The sequence below is a fragment of the Clinocottus analis genome, unplaced genomic scaffold (assembly GCF_023055335.1).
Source record: "Clinocottus analis isolate CAN_PGR_092001 unplaced genomic scaffold, fCliAna1.0.p SCAF_15, whole genome shotgun sequence".
Lineage (NCBI taxonomy): Eukaryota > Metazoa > Chordata > Actinopteri > Perciformes > Cottidae > Clinocottus > Clinocottus analis.
This window is the reverse complement of record NW_027175876.1, coordinates 8,543,208-8,557,018: the sequence shown is the minus strand read 5'-3', so window position 1 is coordinate 8,557,018 and position 13,811 is coordinate 8,543,208. Positions and strand designations below refer to the sequence as shown.

The 13,811-nt window shown below is 41.5% G+C and overlaps 2 protein-coding genes across 2 annotated transcripts in view; both read left to right on the top strand.

The window, feature by feature from the left end:
• Positions 1 to 218: 218 nt before the first annotated feature.
• Positions 219 to 9,154, top strand: ints7 (integrator complex subunit 7). Its single transcript, XM_068577705.1, has 20 exons — positions 219 to 422; positions 578 to 707; positions 1,330 to 1,476; positions 1,550 to 1,687; positions 1,777 to 1,823; positions 2,257 to 2,456; positions 3,017 to 3,139; positions 3,225 to 3,342; positions 3,508 to 3,642; positions 3,779 to 3,876; positions 4,043 to 4,282; positions 4,582 to 4,719; positions 4,924 to 5,130; positions 5,387 to 5,581; positions 6,237 to 6,340; positions 6,436 to 6,504; positions 7,317 to 7,449; positions 7,805 to 7,903; positions 8,281 to 8,466; positions 8,755 to 9,154. The coding sequence occupies exons 1-20, from the start codon at positions 329 to 331 to the stop codon at positions 9,034 to 9,036; spliced, it is 2,883 nt and encodes a 960-aa protein (XP_068433806.1). The 5' UTR covers positions 219 to 328; the 3' UTR covers positions 9,037 to 9,154.
• Positions 9,155 to 10,519: 1,365 nt separating this feature from the next.
• Positions 10,520 to 13,811, top strand: part of lpgat1 (lysophosphatidylglycerol acyltransferase 1) — a 37,500-nt gene continuing 34,208 nt past the window's right edge. The window contains exons 1-2 of the mRNA XM_068577348.1: positions 10,520 to 11,118; positions 11,794 to 12,046. Coding sequence (XP_068433449.1) covers positions 11,809 to 12,046 — 238 coding nt within the window. The 5' untranslated portion in view covers positions 10,520 to 11,118; positions 11,794 to 11,808. The remainder of the gene's footprint in view (positions 11,119 to 11,793; positions 12,047 to 13,811) is intronic.

Sequence of the window (13,811 nt, the reverse complement as noted above, 5' to 3'; positions counted from 1 at the left end):
AGTAAGTAGCAATAAAACAGGTACATTGTTAACACGTCAACAGTCATGTAAATACAGCATTATAGATACTCGATCATTATTACAAGCAGTACTTAAATACTGCATAGCTTCAAAATGTACCTCATTTTAAACACAAAGAAAATTGGCTTCAACATTTAACAAGTTACGAGCGCTTTATTGTGAAAATCAAAGCGAGACCGGAAATGGCGTTGCCTTGACACGACCCGGTCTGAGAGTGCCTACTTCGCCGCCTGTACCTGAAACACTGACGGCTCGTGGTTGCTGTCAAGATTGCGTTTGTCCTGGTGAAAAACACAACCACCCCATAATGTCGATGTCAACTGCTCGTTCTTTCCTGTCAGAGGCTTGTTATGGAGAGCAAGAACTTGACGCCAATTCCGCTCTCATGGAGCTGGACAAAGGTGCGACTCGAGCTAGCTAGCTAGCTAGTGCGTTAGCTTCGGTTGAAGTCTGGTCCTGTGTGTTGTGTGTTCTGCGTGTGCGGTTTGGCTCACTAATCCCGTCTATGTGAGACCTGCCTGCTTTGTTGTGACCAGTGCAACTGCTTCATTTGCAGGGTTGCGGTCGGTTAAGCTGGGAGAGCAGTGCGAGGCGGTGGTGCTCTTCCCCAAACTCTTCCAGAAGTACCCGTTTCCCATCCTCATCAACTCTGCATTTCTGAAGCTAGCAGACATCTTCAGACTCGGGTACGGATGCTGAACGTGGCTCAAAGACGACAGCTCGTTGACTAAATGTATCTCCGGTTGATGATTCCGACTAAACTTGTTTGGTTAAAGTCAGTCAACACTAATGCAGCCTATGATAAGATAAAAATAGCCACACATAAATAATACACACACCTTTCAATAATATACAAAACAATTAAACAGCAACATGGAAAATTATCATTAAGTAGAATGAACGTCTCTTTTAAACAGATAACCTTCCTAAAGGTGGGATTTAATGCATGATTGGTGCGTTAGAGTCTACTAAATTCACCTGTAATAATAAGTGTATCTTATAAACTGACAGCAGAGAGCATATCAGGTAAAACTACGTTTCTAGTTTACTCGTTTCCTACTTTACAACAGCTTGCATTGATACGTTTCATATATTTTTTTGGGACTGTTGGTTGTTCTTAGAAAGCAATTTGGTGCTCTGGTGACTCCTGAGAACAAATATTTTTTAACTTTGAATAAACATTAAATGAAAGATTAGTTAATCTACAGTATGAGATCTTTAGTAATGTGTGCATGGCGAGTGATTAGTTAAACTAGTTTCAATGTGGTACAGATCTTTGTTCATAAAAGCTTGTCGCTCTGGTTTCAGGAACAATTTTCTGCGCCTCTGTGTGCTGAAAGTAACTCAACAAAGTGAGAAACATCTCGAAAAGATCCTTAATGTTGACGAATTTGTCAAAAGGGTGTTTTCAGTCATCCATAGCAACGACCCTGTGGCCAGAGCCATCACTCTGAGGTAATGAGGCATAACGTACCCCCATCTGGTAATGTACTACTCCACAGATCTAATACCTTTTGTTTCTGTTCAGGATGCTTGGTAGTTTGGCCTCTATTATCCCAGACAGGAAGAACGCCCACCACAATATTCGCCAAAGTCTGGACTCCCATGACAATGTAGAAGTAGAGGCTGCCATATTTGCTGCAGCAAGCTTCACTGCACAATCAAAGTAAGATAAATTGTTGCATAACCTAAGCTGTTGTGCATATATGTGGGATAATATTTTCTTTAACATACATTTGGTGTGTTTTTCTACAGAGACTTTGCAGCGGGGATTTGCAACAAAGTCAGTGAGATGATTCAAGGTATAAAAATTTCTATTCAATACTTAAAAGGTCACAGGTCACTTTCATGAGCCGCCAATTAAGTATTGGTAAACATGACAAACAACTATCCAAAATTAATCCACAGACGTCAAAGTTTACAAGGTTTTACAACTTTAATTAAACAAGTGAGCTTTAACATGTGGTCAGTGTGAACATTGTCTTCCACACTAAAATAAATACACTCTGTTTGATACTCAAAATAAACATGCAACTCTAGAAATATTGCACATTCGAATACTGACTGAAGAAGTATCTGAATGTCTGGACGTTTGCAGCTGGCACTAATTGATATTCTGTCTATACATGTTTAATGTAGTCCTCAAATCCCTCATCAGTGTTCAGATAGGTGTTGGTAGGCTGGTTTAGTGTTCTCTGTAGAGACCATCGTCTTTAACTTATTTCTCAACCTCAGGGTTAGACACTCCAGTGGAATTGAAGTTGAAGTTGATCCCCATGCTGCAGCACATGCACCACAATGCCAGCTTGGCCTCCAGCAGCAGAGAGCTTCTCCAGCACCTGGTAAACTCTTACCCCTCCACCCCCATGGTCATCGTCACCTTGCACACCTTCACCCAGCTGGCCGCGTCCTCCCTCATCGATATCCCAAAGCAGGTAATACTATGACAGAGCTATACCCCATAGTTATAGGTTAGTTTCTGTATTGTGATGATCACACATATAAATATATATCGCTGACGTTTTGATGTTAATGAGATGGATCTCAGTAGATTTTAGTATGGTGGCCAGATAAATATAAACTTTGGTAGTCTTTTATATATGCAGTACCCAATTAAGCCACATGAGGGAACCTGAATGTTTGTGTTTGTCTGAATATTGTTGCCTACTTTACATTTAATCAAATATGAAAGGACAGCGTACATTCTGTTTGGAAAAGAGCAGCTTATTAACTTCGCTCATATGATATGCATTTATTTGGTCTGTGTGTGAATATGTTTTCAACATCAGTGAATCAAACACCGTTTTGATAAATCTTTAAAATGGCTAGTTTACCTATTCAATATTTTTAAAATGGTCATAAACTTTCATTTTTGCACAAATGTGCCCTGATCACAGTCAATAGAAAAGGGATGTAATTAATAGGGTTGCGATGCTTTTTAAAAAGTGGGTCCCCAGAAACACTGGCCTCTCTATTTGATTCCTTTACTGTACAGTTGCAGCTCCTCCTTCAATACTTGAAAGATGACCCAAGAAAAGCTGTGAAGAGACTCGCAGTTAATGACTTGAAGCTTTTGGCTAAAAAGGCTCCTCACCTTTGGATCAGAGAAAATACTCAGGTAGAGTTTCAGGTTGTGACACCGTAGTGTTGTTTTGATGGTGGTTTAAACTCTGTAGCCAATATATTGTGTTTGATCTCTGCAGACCCTGTGTGAATGTGCCCTGACCAGCCCTTACAACAGTCTTAAGCTGGGGATGTTGTCTGTCCTCTCCACCCTCTCTGGAACAATTGCAATCAAGCAGTACTTTAATAATTTAACAGGTTGTGTTCACTTTTAAATCTAAAACATGATCTTGTCTTCTTGCCTATGTATGAACAGTTTGTAATACATTTATTTTGACCAGACTTCAATTGCTGTTTTCTTTCTGTGGTGAAGAAGGCATGGACTCTAGACTGACAGGTACTTCTCTCAAACACTCTTCTCAGGTGGCTCTTCGGTTTCCCCTCGGCTCACTGACCTGGTTAAACTGGCACAGGAATGTTGTTACCATAGCAACCTGGCAGTAGCTGCTCATGGGGTCATAGTGCTCTCAAACATTGCTATTTCCTGTCCCGAAAAAGGTTAGTTAAAGCATGTAATGCACCTGGTTTAGCTATCCTTCGAACGGCAATCGCTCATCAACAGCTTTACTTTACATTCAACCCACTGATTTTCTCTTGTGTGCCAAGGAATAAGTGTTACTGTATTTCTCTTTAGATATAGTGCAGTTGGAGCAGGACACAGTTTTGGTAATGGAGTCCCTTCTGATGCTTTGCAGTCAGGACAGCAGTCCCAGCGCACAGGCCACACTCAAAGTAAGACGACTGTATAGGCAAGCACATAGTACTTCATTGCTCCTGATAGCTAAATGTTATCTTTCACAGTGACGGCAATGAAACCAGCACACCATACATCATCCAAGCCTTCTCTACATTATGAGTTAGTAATACCCATTGTTCTACTTTCCTTTGCCAACCCCAGACAGCCCTCACCTCGTTGGTCAAACTGCTAAAAAATCGACCACATCTTAGTCAATCAGCGGTGGAATTCCTGCTCGGTCAGCTCCAGTTATCCTGCGACTCCTCTCGCGTTCTCATGTGCCACGCTCTGGCAGCCATCGCCACCCACCTGCCGGTGTTGGGCGACGGTATGCTGGAGGATCTGGTGGACCTCTACAGAGTGGCCAGTCACTCCTCCACTGACAAGCAGCAAGAGCTTCTGGTGAGAGATTGTGCCTGAGTCGGACATCAGCTACTGCGCCAACTGTAAATTAAAGATTTAAGAGACTTATAACAGCTTTTAAATGTAGCCTTTAAGCACTGGAGACTCACAACAGCATTTACATGGCAATTCAGTTGTACTTGTGTTATATCATCTTCAATTGTAAATATAACTTTACTGCTAACCCATAACTATGTTAGAATAGCTGACATGGCATTAAGCTCTAAAATGTTCTTGTATTTCTACTTGTATGTCTCTTTTGGGTTTAACTCTCATCCTTCCCACGGTGATTGCTGCAGGTTTCCTTGGCAACAGTGATTTTTGTTGCCAGCCAGTCGTCTCTGTCAGCTGAGGTGAAGACTGTCATCAAACAGCAGCTGGAGAATGTTGCTAACGGCTGGACGGTGTACCGCATCGCACGACAAGCCTCACGCATGGTAATCTCTTCTGCTTGTACTGAAGCAGATCTATACTAGAAAATGACTTTATTAAGTGTTTTTGTACAGCTGCTAAATGTCTTCCAGGGTAGAAGCATCTATTTGTGTGCTCTAAACAGCATCACAAGGTGCTGAAGAAGCCAAGGAGGTGGTGCTGCCAAATCCTGCACCTGAAACATAATGAATATGGTCATGAATCTGCAGGGATGCCATGAGTTCTCCAGCGAGCTGTACCAGAGTCTCCGGACCCGTGTGGCATCGGAGCACTTCTACTTCTGGCTGAACAGCTTGAAGGAGTTTTCCCAGGCCGAGCAGTGCCTCAGTCCCGTGGAGGACGGAGACTACAGCGGAGCAATGACCGCCATCGCCGAGGCCCTGCGCTCCTACCAAAAGGGCATCGCTTCCCTCACAGTCAGTTCACTTTCAGGCATCTGTTTGTCAAAAAAAACATTTGTACAATGCCTCCTTCTACTTCTCTAATGGTAGATGCTAAACACTGGTGATACTCAGTCTTGAGAGTATTACATTGAAGCTCATTTTACAGCATCTGATATTGTTAATGGATTAAGTCACCCAATAGCTGATTGTATCTTGTTAGGTCAACTCAACAAGACACTGTTCAACTGTAATGTTTATGTGATCTGATCTGATTAATCCCTCCCTCCAGGCTGCCAGCACTCCTCTGAGTCCGCTTACATTCCAGTGCGAGTTCATCAAGCTGCGGATCGACACCCTGCAAGCCCTGTCGCAGCTCGTTTGTACCTGCAACAGCTTGAAGACCAGCCCCCCTCCTGCCATTGCCACCACCATCGCCCTCACCTCAGGCAATGACCTGCAGCGCTGCGGCCGCATCGCCATGCAGGTAAAAAACACTTGTGTGTTTAGTTTTCAGAGACTATCACCGTATGGAAAAACAAACAAAGTCTGATGGCAGGGTGAGGAAACGAAACACGCATGACTATATGTTGCTGTGGAGATTGAATGGAACATATTAAATAAAACACATTTTGTTTCTACTATTGTATGTAATTTTTCTAGCAATACATGTCGCTGTATGATGCAGCTTTCTCTAAATTCAAAGCGTAAACAACGTTGTGAGCAAGCTACACAATATCCAGTTGCAAATTTTGTTACAGAGGACGACAAAAAGTTAAAATATTTTAACTTTGAACGGCAATGCCATGTAGCTGGTATTCTCTGCCAGTGTTTCCTAATTTTACCATCCTTCTCTCTTCCACAAAAAAATATGGTTTGCCTGATTCCATGTTGGTAGTTACAGTTGGGCGATGAGGAAATAAGTCCTTTTTCTAAGGTTTCAGGTAGTCGTGTTGTAACATGCCACAGCACACCACATACTCAACACATTGCTAGATAGGATACGTTTCTCAACATTTAGGGCAAGTTCTGACACGTATCATTTACTGTGACTTAAATTTAATTAGATGGAGATGAGATGATTAATAGCCCACTTGTCCAAATGTTAATCATCAAGCCTTTGCTTTTCTTCTTTTTTCCAGATGAAGGTATGCATGGACGAGTTCAGAAGTCTTGCAGCTCGCTATGCTGATCTACACCAGTCGTCGTTTGATGCTGATTATGCCACCCTTCGCAATGTGGAGCTGTATCCTGAAACAAGCCTCAGTCACATCAAAATTTAGTCTTTTTTGTCAACCTTGTTGACTCTGCTGTAGTTGTCTTTAACTGTCTGCTACTCAGACAACAACAGAGCTGTTTGCTTGTCTCCCATGTTATTGAAGCGCTGATACTGGACCCACAGGCAGCCAGGTGAGAGCTGTTCTCGTCCACCAAGCTGGAACAATGTGAATTATTTTGTTTGGGGTTTTGGTGGTGGACATTTTCAAAATTACATTTTACTAAATGTTGCAGAAAACTGCTTTTGAGTAAAATGACTTCTGTTCATTAACTTGGTTCAGAGGGTTTTCATTGGCTGAGAAAAGACGGATTATCTGTGGCAGACTGCCAGGAAAGTGTGAAGAAAAAATATCAACTTAGTTTTAAAGGTATAGCACGCAAAGTTTTCAAAAAAAGAAGAAAAAAAAAAGGTATTGACTGAAGATAATTCCTCACAATCTTCACTCGCAACCCACTGGACGTGTGCGGTGGTGTCTGTGCCTGCAGATACTGCCTGTATTCTCCCCTTCTTCTGTTGCTGTGTTCGGGACACGCCTTCATTGTCTGATACCGAGGCACAAGTCCACTCTAAACGTCTGTAAAATACAAAGCAGGGATATTTGACGACCTTGGATGACACAGAAACAATGTTTTTATTTCTCAGTTCACTGACCCATTCTCACTTACGTAGCTCCCTCGAGTCATGCTTGCCTGCATATTATACCTTTAAATGTTTTATATTGAGGGAAATGTCATCCTCTTTTAACCAACATGGTGTAGTTTGTTTTTTTTTAAAGCTGCACATTTGACATGGATGACAATATAATAAAAACAGATGCACTTTATTTAATTTGATAGTAAAGATGCCATTTCTTTTAAAAGTGCTTTGCCATAACAGACAACCCTGAAGGCTTTCTCCTGGCACGCATTGTAACAGATTGTCTGTCTCTTGTTCTGTCTTCTAGTTTTCAGGAGTATGGCAACCTGGGGTCGGTCCAGACCGAGAGTGAATATGAGCGACGCATGATGTCAGTCTTCAGTCGTGTGTTGGAGGAAGTAGAGGGCCTCACCCAAAAACACCCTCCTGTCTCACACCTGGTAATTAATACAAAATATACTTGTGGCCACATTACTTATGCTAACAATTCAGCTGCAAGGTGTCCAGTTCTCAAAGATCAAATGCTCTGCTTTCATATAGTATTATGTATATGTATTGCGTTTGTTGAATAGAGCGTATGATGTTTACTTTTTATGTATTTTTTATTTAATTGGAGATTGTTTCGGAAACTTATACCTGTTTATGCTTCTCAGTGTGGATATTTTCTATTTTGGCCTGTTAATGTGTTTTAATCGCAGCAAGACTTTTATCTTGTTAAATAATAACATAACCTTTAAAGTACACAGCAACAGACTTATTCTAATGTCAATCGTTGCTGTTGTTGTTGTTGTGCAGCATACAGGTTGTCTCTGTGGTGCCGTCATAGCTTTGCTCAAGGTCCCGCTGTCGTTCCAGAGGTATTTCTTTCAAAAGCTCCAGTCAACAAGCATTAAGGTACAGTCACACGTTATATTCACTTTAATTCAAAACAAATAATGAACATCCCAATTTACGACAATAAATGCCAAACCGATTGTAAAACTTAGAACTCGCTGCACTACTTTCTATTACTAATGTATGATTTGTCACTTCATTAGATAAATGTCTGTAGTTACTCTTTGTGTAGTTTTATTAGATTCACATATCCTCAGGGCAACATAAGTGTGCTCTAATTTTTAGCAATTAAAAAGAAAGAATGGCCACACCCTCAAACGATCAACCTTTTGTTGTAAGTCTCTCAGACTTTCACTTTCAGTGTTTAAATGTTCAAAAACAGTCTTTCTTTAGTTCTTTTAAAGCTGACTCGTGTACATCTTTTTTTAAATGTCCAGCTTGCCCTATCTCCTTCCCCTCGAACTCCGAGTGAACCGATCCCAGTGCAGAGCAGCCAGCAGCTGACTTTAAAGGTGGAGGGGGTGGTGCAGCATGGTTCAACGCCAGGACTCTTCAGAAAAATCCAGTCTGTCTGTCTCAATGTCACTTCAGTCCTCCAGAGCAAGACTGGACCTGACTACAAGGTATCTAGTCAGCCTTACTCTTATGTTATTGTTCAGAGAGTTGAGGAAATGCAAATACTTCAAAATCATAAAATCTGAAGCACATTCTCTTGTGCGCTTATAATATAGTCTCCTGAGTATGTTGGTCTTTTTATGTATTTAAGCTCAAATATGGTGTTCTTAACCTGTATAAACAGTGCAAACACAGCTTTATACTGTATGTATTCACAGATCACACTGTTCTGATGTTTGTACTCCCACTTGTTGCTGCTTCAATTATCAATATTTGTCTTACTTTTCCCTTTTTAGGTTCCACTCGACACTAAAACTAATGAGATCGAGCAGCAAGTGGAACCCCACAACGACTACTTCAGCACCCAGTTCTTGCTGAATTTCTCCATCCTGGGCACTCACACCGTCACTGTGGAGGCCTCTGTGGTGGATGAGAGTGGGATCGAGTGGAAGACCGGGCCCAAGACGACGGTGTCAGTCAAATCCCTGGAGGATCCTTACTCCCAGCAGCTCCGCCATCAGCTGCAGCAGGGGGGAACTCAGCCGGCTCCACAGAGAGGGGCATATAATCGCTTCTAACGAATGTTCTCTGTGCATCAGCGTTAGAAACTGTTTTAGCGAATGTTCTTGACCTGTTTTGTAGAACCTGAATATGTACATACTTTTTCAGTGATTAAAAGACCAGATTTAATTTTAAGGCTGCATATTGAATGTAATCCTTTCCGATATAATATTGACTAGGAGAAAAAGGACTTTTGATAATGCAGTTTCACAGTACACCCAAAGTCCACACATTATTGGCCTGAAATGTAATCTGATGAGGAAAATGTTTAGCATTGCTTTTAATTCCCTGCCCATTCGTACTCTTATGTATGTTATGTATGCAGTAATTTCTTTGGTAATTTGAGATTGAGTCTTTGGAGTTATTCAACATGAAGTGTAATGCCACAAAGAGACAACAGGGGGCAGACCATGGTCATTAAATAGACATGAGTCGCAAAAGCACTAAAATCTGTTGATTTTACAGATGTCGGAATAACAGCTTGAATACGTCAGCATTTAGACTTTGTGATTAGATAGTTGCACGTGTTTATTCAGTGTACCGTTTAATATTACCCCATACAATTATAACCCTAAGCTTTTCATATATCTGCCAACATTATTCTTAAGCTCCAAACTAGCTTAAATTCTAACACAATAATATAATGCAAAATTCATGCAAACTCCCAATAACCCCCGCCTTTTCCGGTTAAAATTAAACTGAATTCGTGGATTGTAACCGTGAACACACTCACCCTTCCACACCGGTGATGTAACCAGACAATAACTCGTTGTCGAAAATGTGTCCAGAATATTTAAGACGAAGTCATAGAAGATAGTCACTGAATTAGAAAAGTGTTGCTGCTCAAAGGCACTGAAACCATCAGCACTTGACCACAGAGTCTGCGCACTTAGCGGCTCCTAGCTGGCGTCAGGTGAACGCACGAGCGTCAAGTGAGAACGAGTATAAACAAAAGTAACGCACCTTGGTTTCAAAATAAAACGTTTTACTGAACATCTAATGAACATTTCCATACCACCTTAAAACCAAGGAAATGTATTTTAAAATATTTGATAGTAAATGTTATTCTCAGCCAATTCCGATAATTTATTTATTCAGATCAGATGACCATTTAGCAATGTTAAGAAACGTATACAAATGATTGCTTTTCTTCATTGCAGACTAAGTATTTTACCTTTTTTGTTTTCCAAATTGTCGACGTATTTAAGATATGCATGTATTAGTTTTCCCTCTTTGTGTTAAGATACATAATGGTAATTTCCCAATGCTGGTCACTCATCACACCATCACATTGGATATTGGTAACGGCATTATGTTTGTTGGAATCCATCATTTAATTTCTAAATTAAGTGATGACGCTCTTGCACTATCATATACATAAGGGTAATTGTATATGTCGCTATTATTATGTTTAGATAAAAACGTTTTTGGATAAATGCCCCTCTCGACACTTTACGCTTTATTTTGAAGGTGACGGGACTCGTTTCCGGCCGTGCTACTTTGATCTTTTGTGTACATTGGATCGCGGTCTGGATGAAGATAACGGGTCCCTGCCAGCCGACGAACTAAAAATCGCCGTCCTCCATTCTTCATGTTCATATGTCGTTTACAGTTTGTGTTTGCGTCCGTGTAACCAGCAGCGTCGATCTCAGGCCTGGACCAGCCCGCCTCTCATCCATAATCTCAAATGGGAGCTCAGTAGCTAGCTAACTTGACGACGACGACGATGATGATGATGATGATGATGATGGTGCATCGGTGGAATTATCCCGGTATCTCTGACTGAGATGGAGCCAGCGACGCTCGAGAGGAGCTGCTTGCTAGCTAGCTAGCGAGCTGACGGTGCCCGCCGGGGTCCTGTGAGCCCGAGCAGCCCTGGATCACGAGAGCTAGTTAAATGGGCGCTGCTGCGGTTTCATCGGTTCGCTGTAACGTTATCGGAGTACGTTTCCATCCCCGGATTTGAGAGAGACCGAACCATGTCGACTGGAAAATGATGCTAACGTAACCGTTTAGGGTTAGCTGCACGTGACACAGTTTATCTCGTTTCAACAATTAGATACAACCCCTCCCTTGGGTGCTTCTGTTACATTAATTGGGTGAGTATGAGCCGCCAGATTTGTACTAAATTACTGGCTCTGACTATAGTCTGGATGAGGCAAACTGCTCTTTGCGGCAGTCGCCCTAGTTACCGTTTGATGTGGCCTCGTGAAATACCCGAATACTTTACATATACGTGTATTCGCGTGAGTGTGTTGTGTCGCCATGCCATAGGGTCGTTGTCACACCCGACACATTTCCTAACATCTGCTCCCGTTATGCTAACGTGAACGCAAGCCGACTGCTAGCTCGCGAGTCATGAAGTGATCAACCTCGTCACGTGCGACTGGTCCTTTTACGGTCCTGTCTTTGCGCTCATTACTTCAAGGACCGGGCCGCGAGCTAGCAGGCAGTCACGGAAAACCAATGGCCACATTTCACAATGAACCCTCTTGACCGAATAACACGAAGACGTCGTCCACTACGCGCGTGTCACGTTTAAATTACGTGAAATAGCCTCACCCTCAACCGGCTCTCGGCAGACCCGGTCCTCTGGGTTCCCCAGAGAGTGTGTGTGTTTGTGTGTTTGTTTGTGTGTGTTGTACACCGTTGGGTTATTTGCGGATTCGCGTACTGCTCCCACCACATTAGTTTGTTTACAGTAGGAATGAATGGCTCGTCGTGTCTTATGATGATCAAAGGATATGCTAACTGTCGCTGTGTCTCTGTTGCAGACGGTGGGCATCAGGATGGCACAGCTCCTGGACGGGGCCGGCACACTGAGCTGGGTCCTGCTCAAGTCTGTGATCCGTTTTGTGTTCATGCTTTTCAACAACTGTGTCGCCATCCCATCCTACTGCTTCTACCTGGTGCTTCTCCAACCGCTCAGAATATGGGACAGCTCCACTTTCTGGCACTTCGAAGGAATGATGTTCAAATGGTTGCTGTCCATGGTGTCTTCATGGGGCTGGCTCGCAGGTTATACAGGTGAGAGAGTTAATGATTTATACACCATTGTTCCACATGCTACCTTTCAATGCAAAGATACCTTTGGGCATACTGGACTCGATGATTACATCTTTCTGATGCACACAAGGTTGTTGTAAAACCAGTTAAGTTGCTCTTCAGTATGATTTGTTCATTTACTTTTTAGTCAACATGGGTGCATGTGTTTCCCTGAAAAATAAACCTGGCAGTATCTGAAAAACCCAGAAACATTTCTGTTCGAACCATCTGAATGGGAAATGTTGTGTTTGCTCCACAATATTCAAGTTACATGCCTGTTTTCTAACCCAAACAAAGATGGCCGCTCGAAAACAACACGTGTGTTATTTCTTTTTTTTTGTTGTGCAGCAAATATAATATTTTTTTTATCCAGACGGTGGGAAGAGTTTGAAGGATTTTGTATCTTCAGTACAGCAGAAAGTCTTGTTGAACAACCTTCCAGGCTTTTCTAGGCTTACCTCAGTGACTTAATGTAAATACAAGAGGCACAGACGAGGACTATTAGTACTCAACTGCTGTGAACATGGACACAAGTTGGAGTTACTATCCCACTGCCATGATGAAAAGGGAACTGAATTTAAAATCTATCTGAAACAGAGCTCGGGAATATCGCTGAATAAAAATGAGATAGTTGAAGGAAAATTAATGAAATGCTTCTGTTTGTTTTGAAACATAAGTGGCACAGCTGCTTGTTGCTCCACTTTCAATGGAACATTTCCATATCATCAACATAACTTGCTTCTTAAACGGTGTTGTCATGAAAACGCCCTCATCTTGAAATGCATAGATCAGTCTTATCCTCTTTGTTTAGTTACATATGATCACATCTGTACGATTGGTTCATCTGGCACTATTAATCATTCAATGAGAAGGATTTTGTGCTTTTCTTTGGCATAAATGACTGAGTTTTTGTTTTGGACTTTTAGGGAAGACATTTAAATTTGTCTTTTCTCAAAGAATATGTAATTTTCTGCTATTTTTCATATTTCGTAGAATAACTAAACGATGGGTTGCTTGATCAGTAACTAAATAATTATTGTTGCCCTGAGTACTTGTTTTTACTTCGTACTGTGACAGTTTTGGTCATAATTGTAAAGAGACACTACAAAAAACACACAACTGACATGATATGAAGACGGCAGGATAGCATGAGGGTTTGTTTGTTGTTTTCTCTCAGGTGGCTGGCTGACTATCTTGAAGTGATTCCGGCAGTCAGTGGTGTTTGGTTGCACTGAGTAGGGAGCTTACAAATTGCTAAGTGGTGAACACAAGGAGCAACAAGGTATACTGATTAATAATGCAAAGTGTGCAGTCTATGGAGCACCTGGCCTAGTGTTGCGTGATTAGTGTTACACACCTTGATTGACAGTGTTTGTAAGTAAGATACCATCCAGACATGTTGTGTAAATAGTGGCTTAAGTTACATTTAGACTATTGGATATAACATACCTGTAATTTTCAATCTGGCACTACTTAAATCAATGTTATTTACTTGTATATAGCTGTGTGTATTAGGCTTTGGCCCATCCCATATGTGCACCTTATTCTGAAGCAAACCATAATTGAGTTTGTGACTTAAGTCTGAATAGTCTTATCAAAATATGTGCTTTTTTTCCGCTACAGTGCGCCATCAATCATTTATAATGGAACAGTGATTAATCAGGCCTTATAACCATTTTAAACGTCACTTCACTGCAGCAAAATCTATTTAAGAAAAGATTGCTGATGGTGGCCACAAGATAATGGG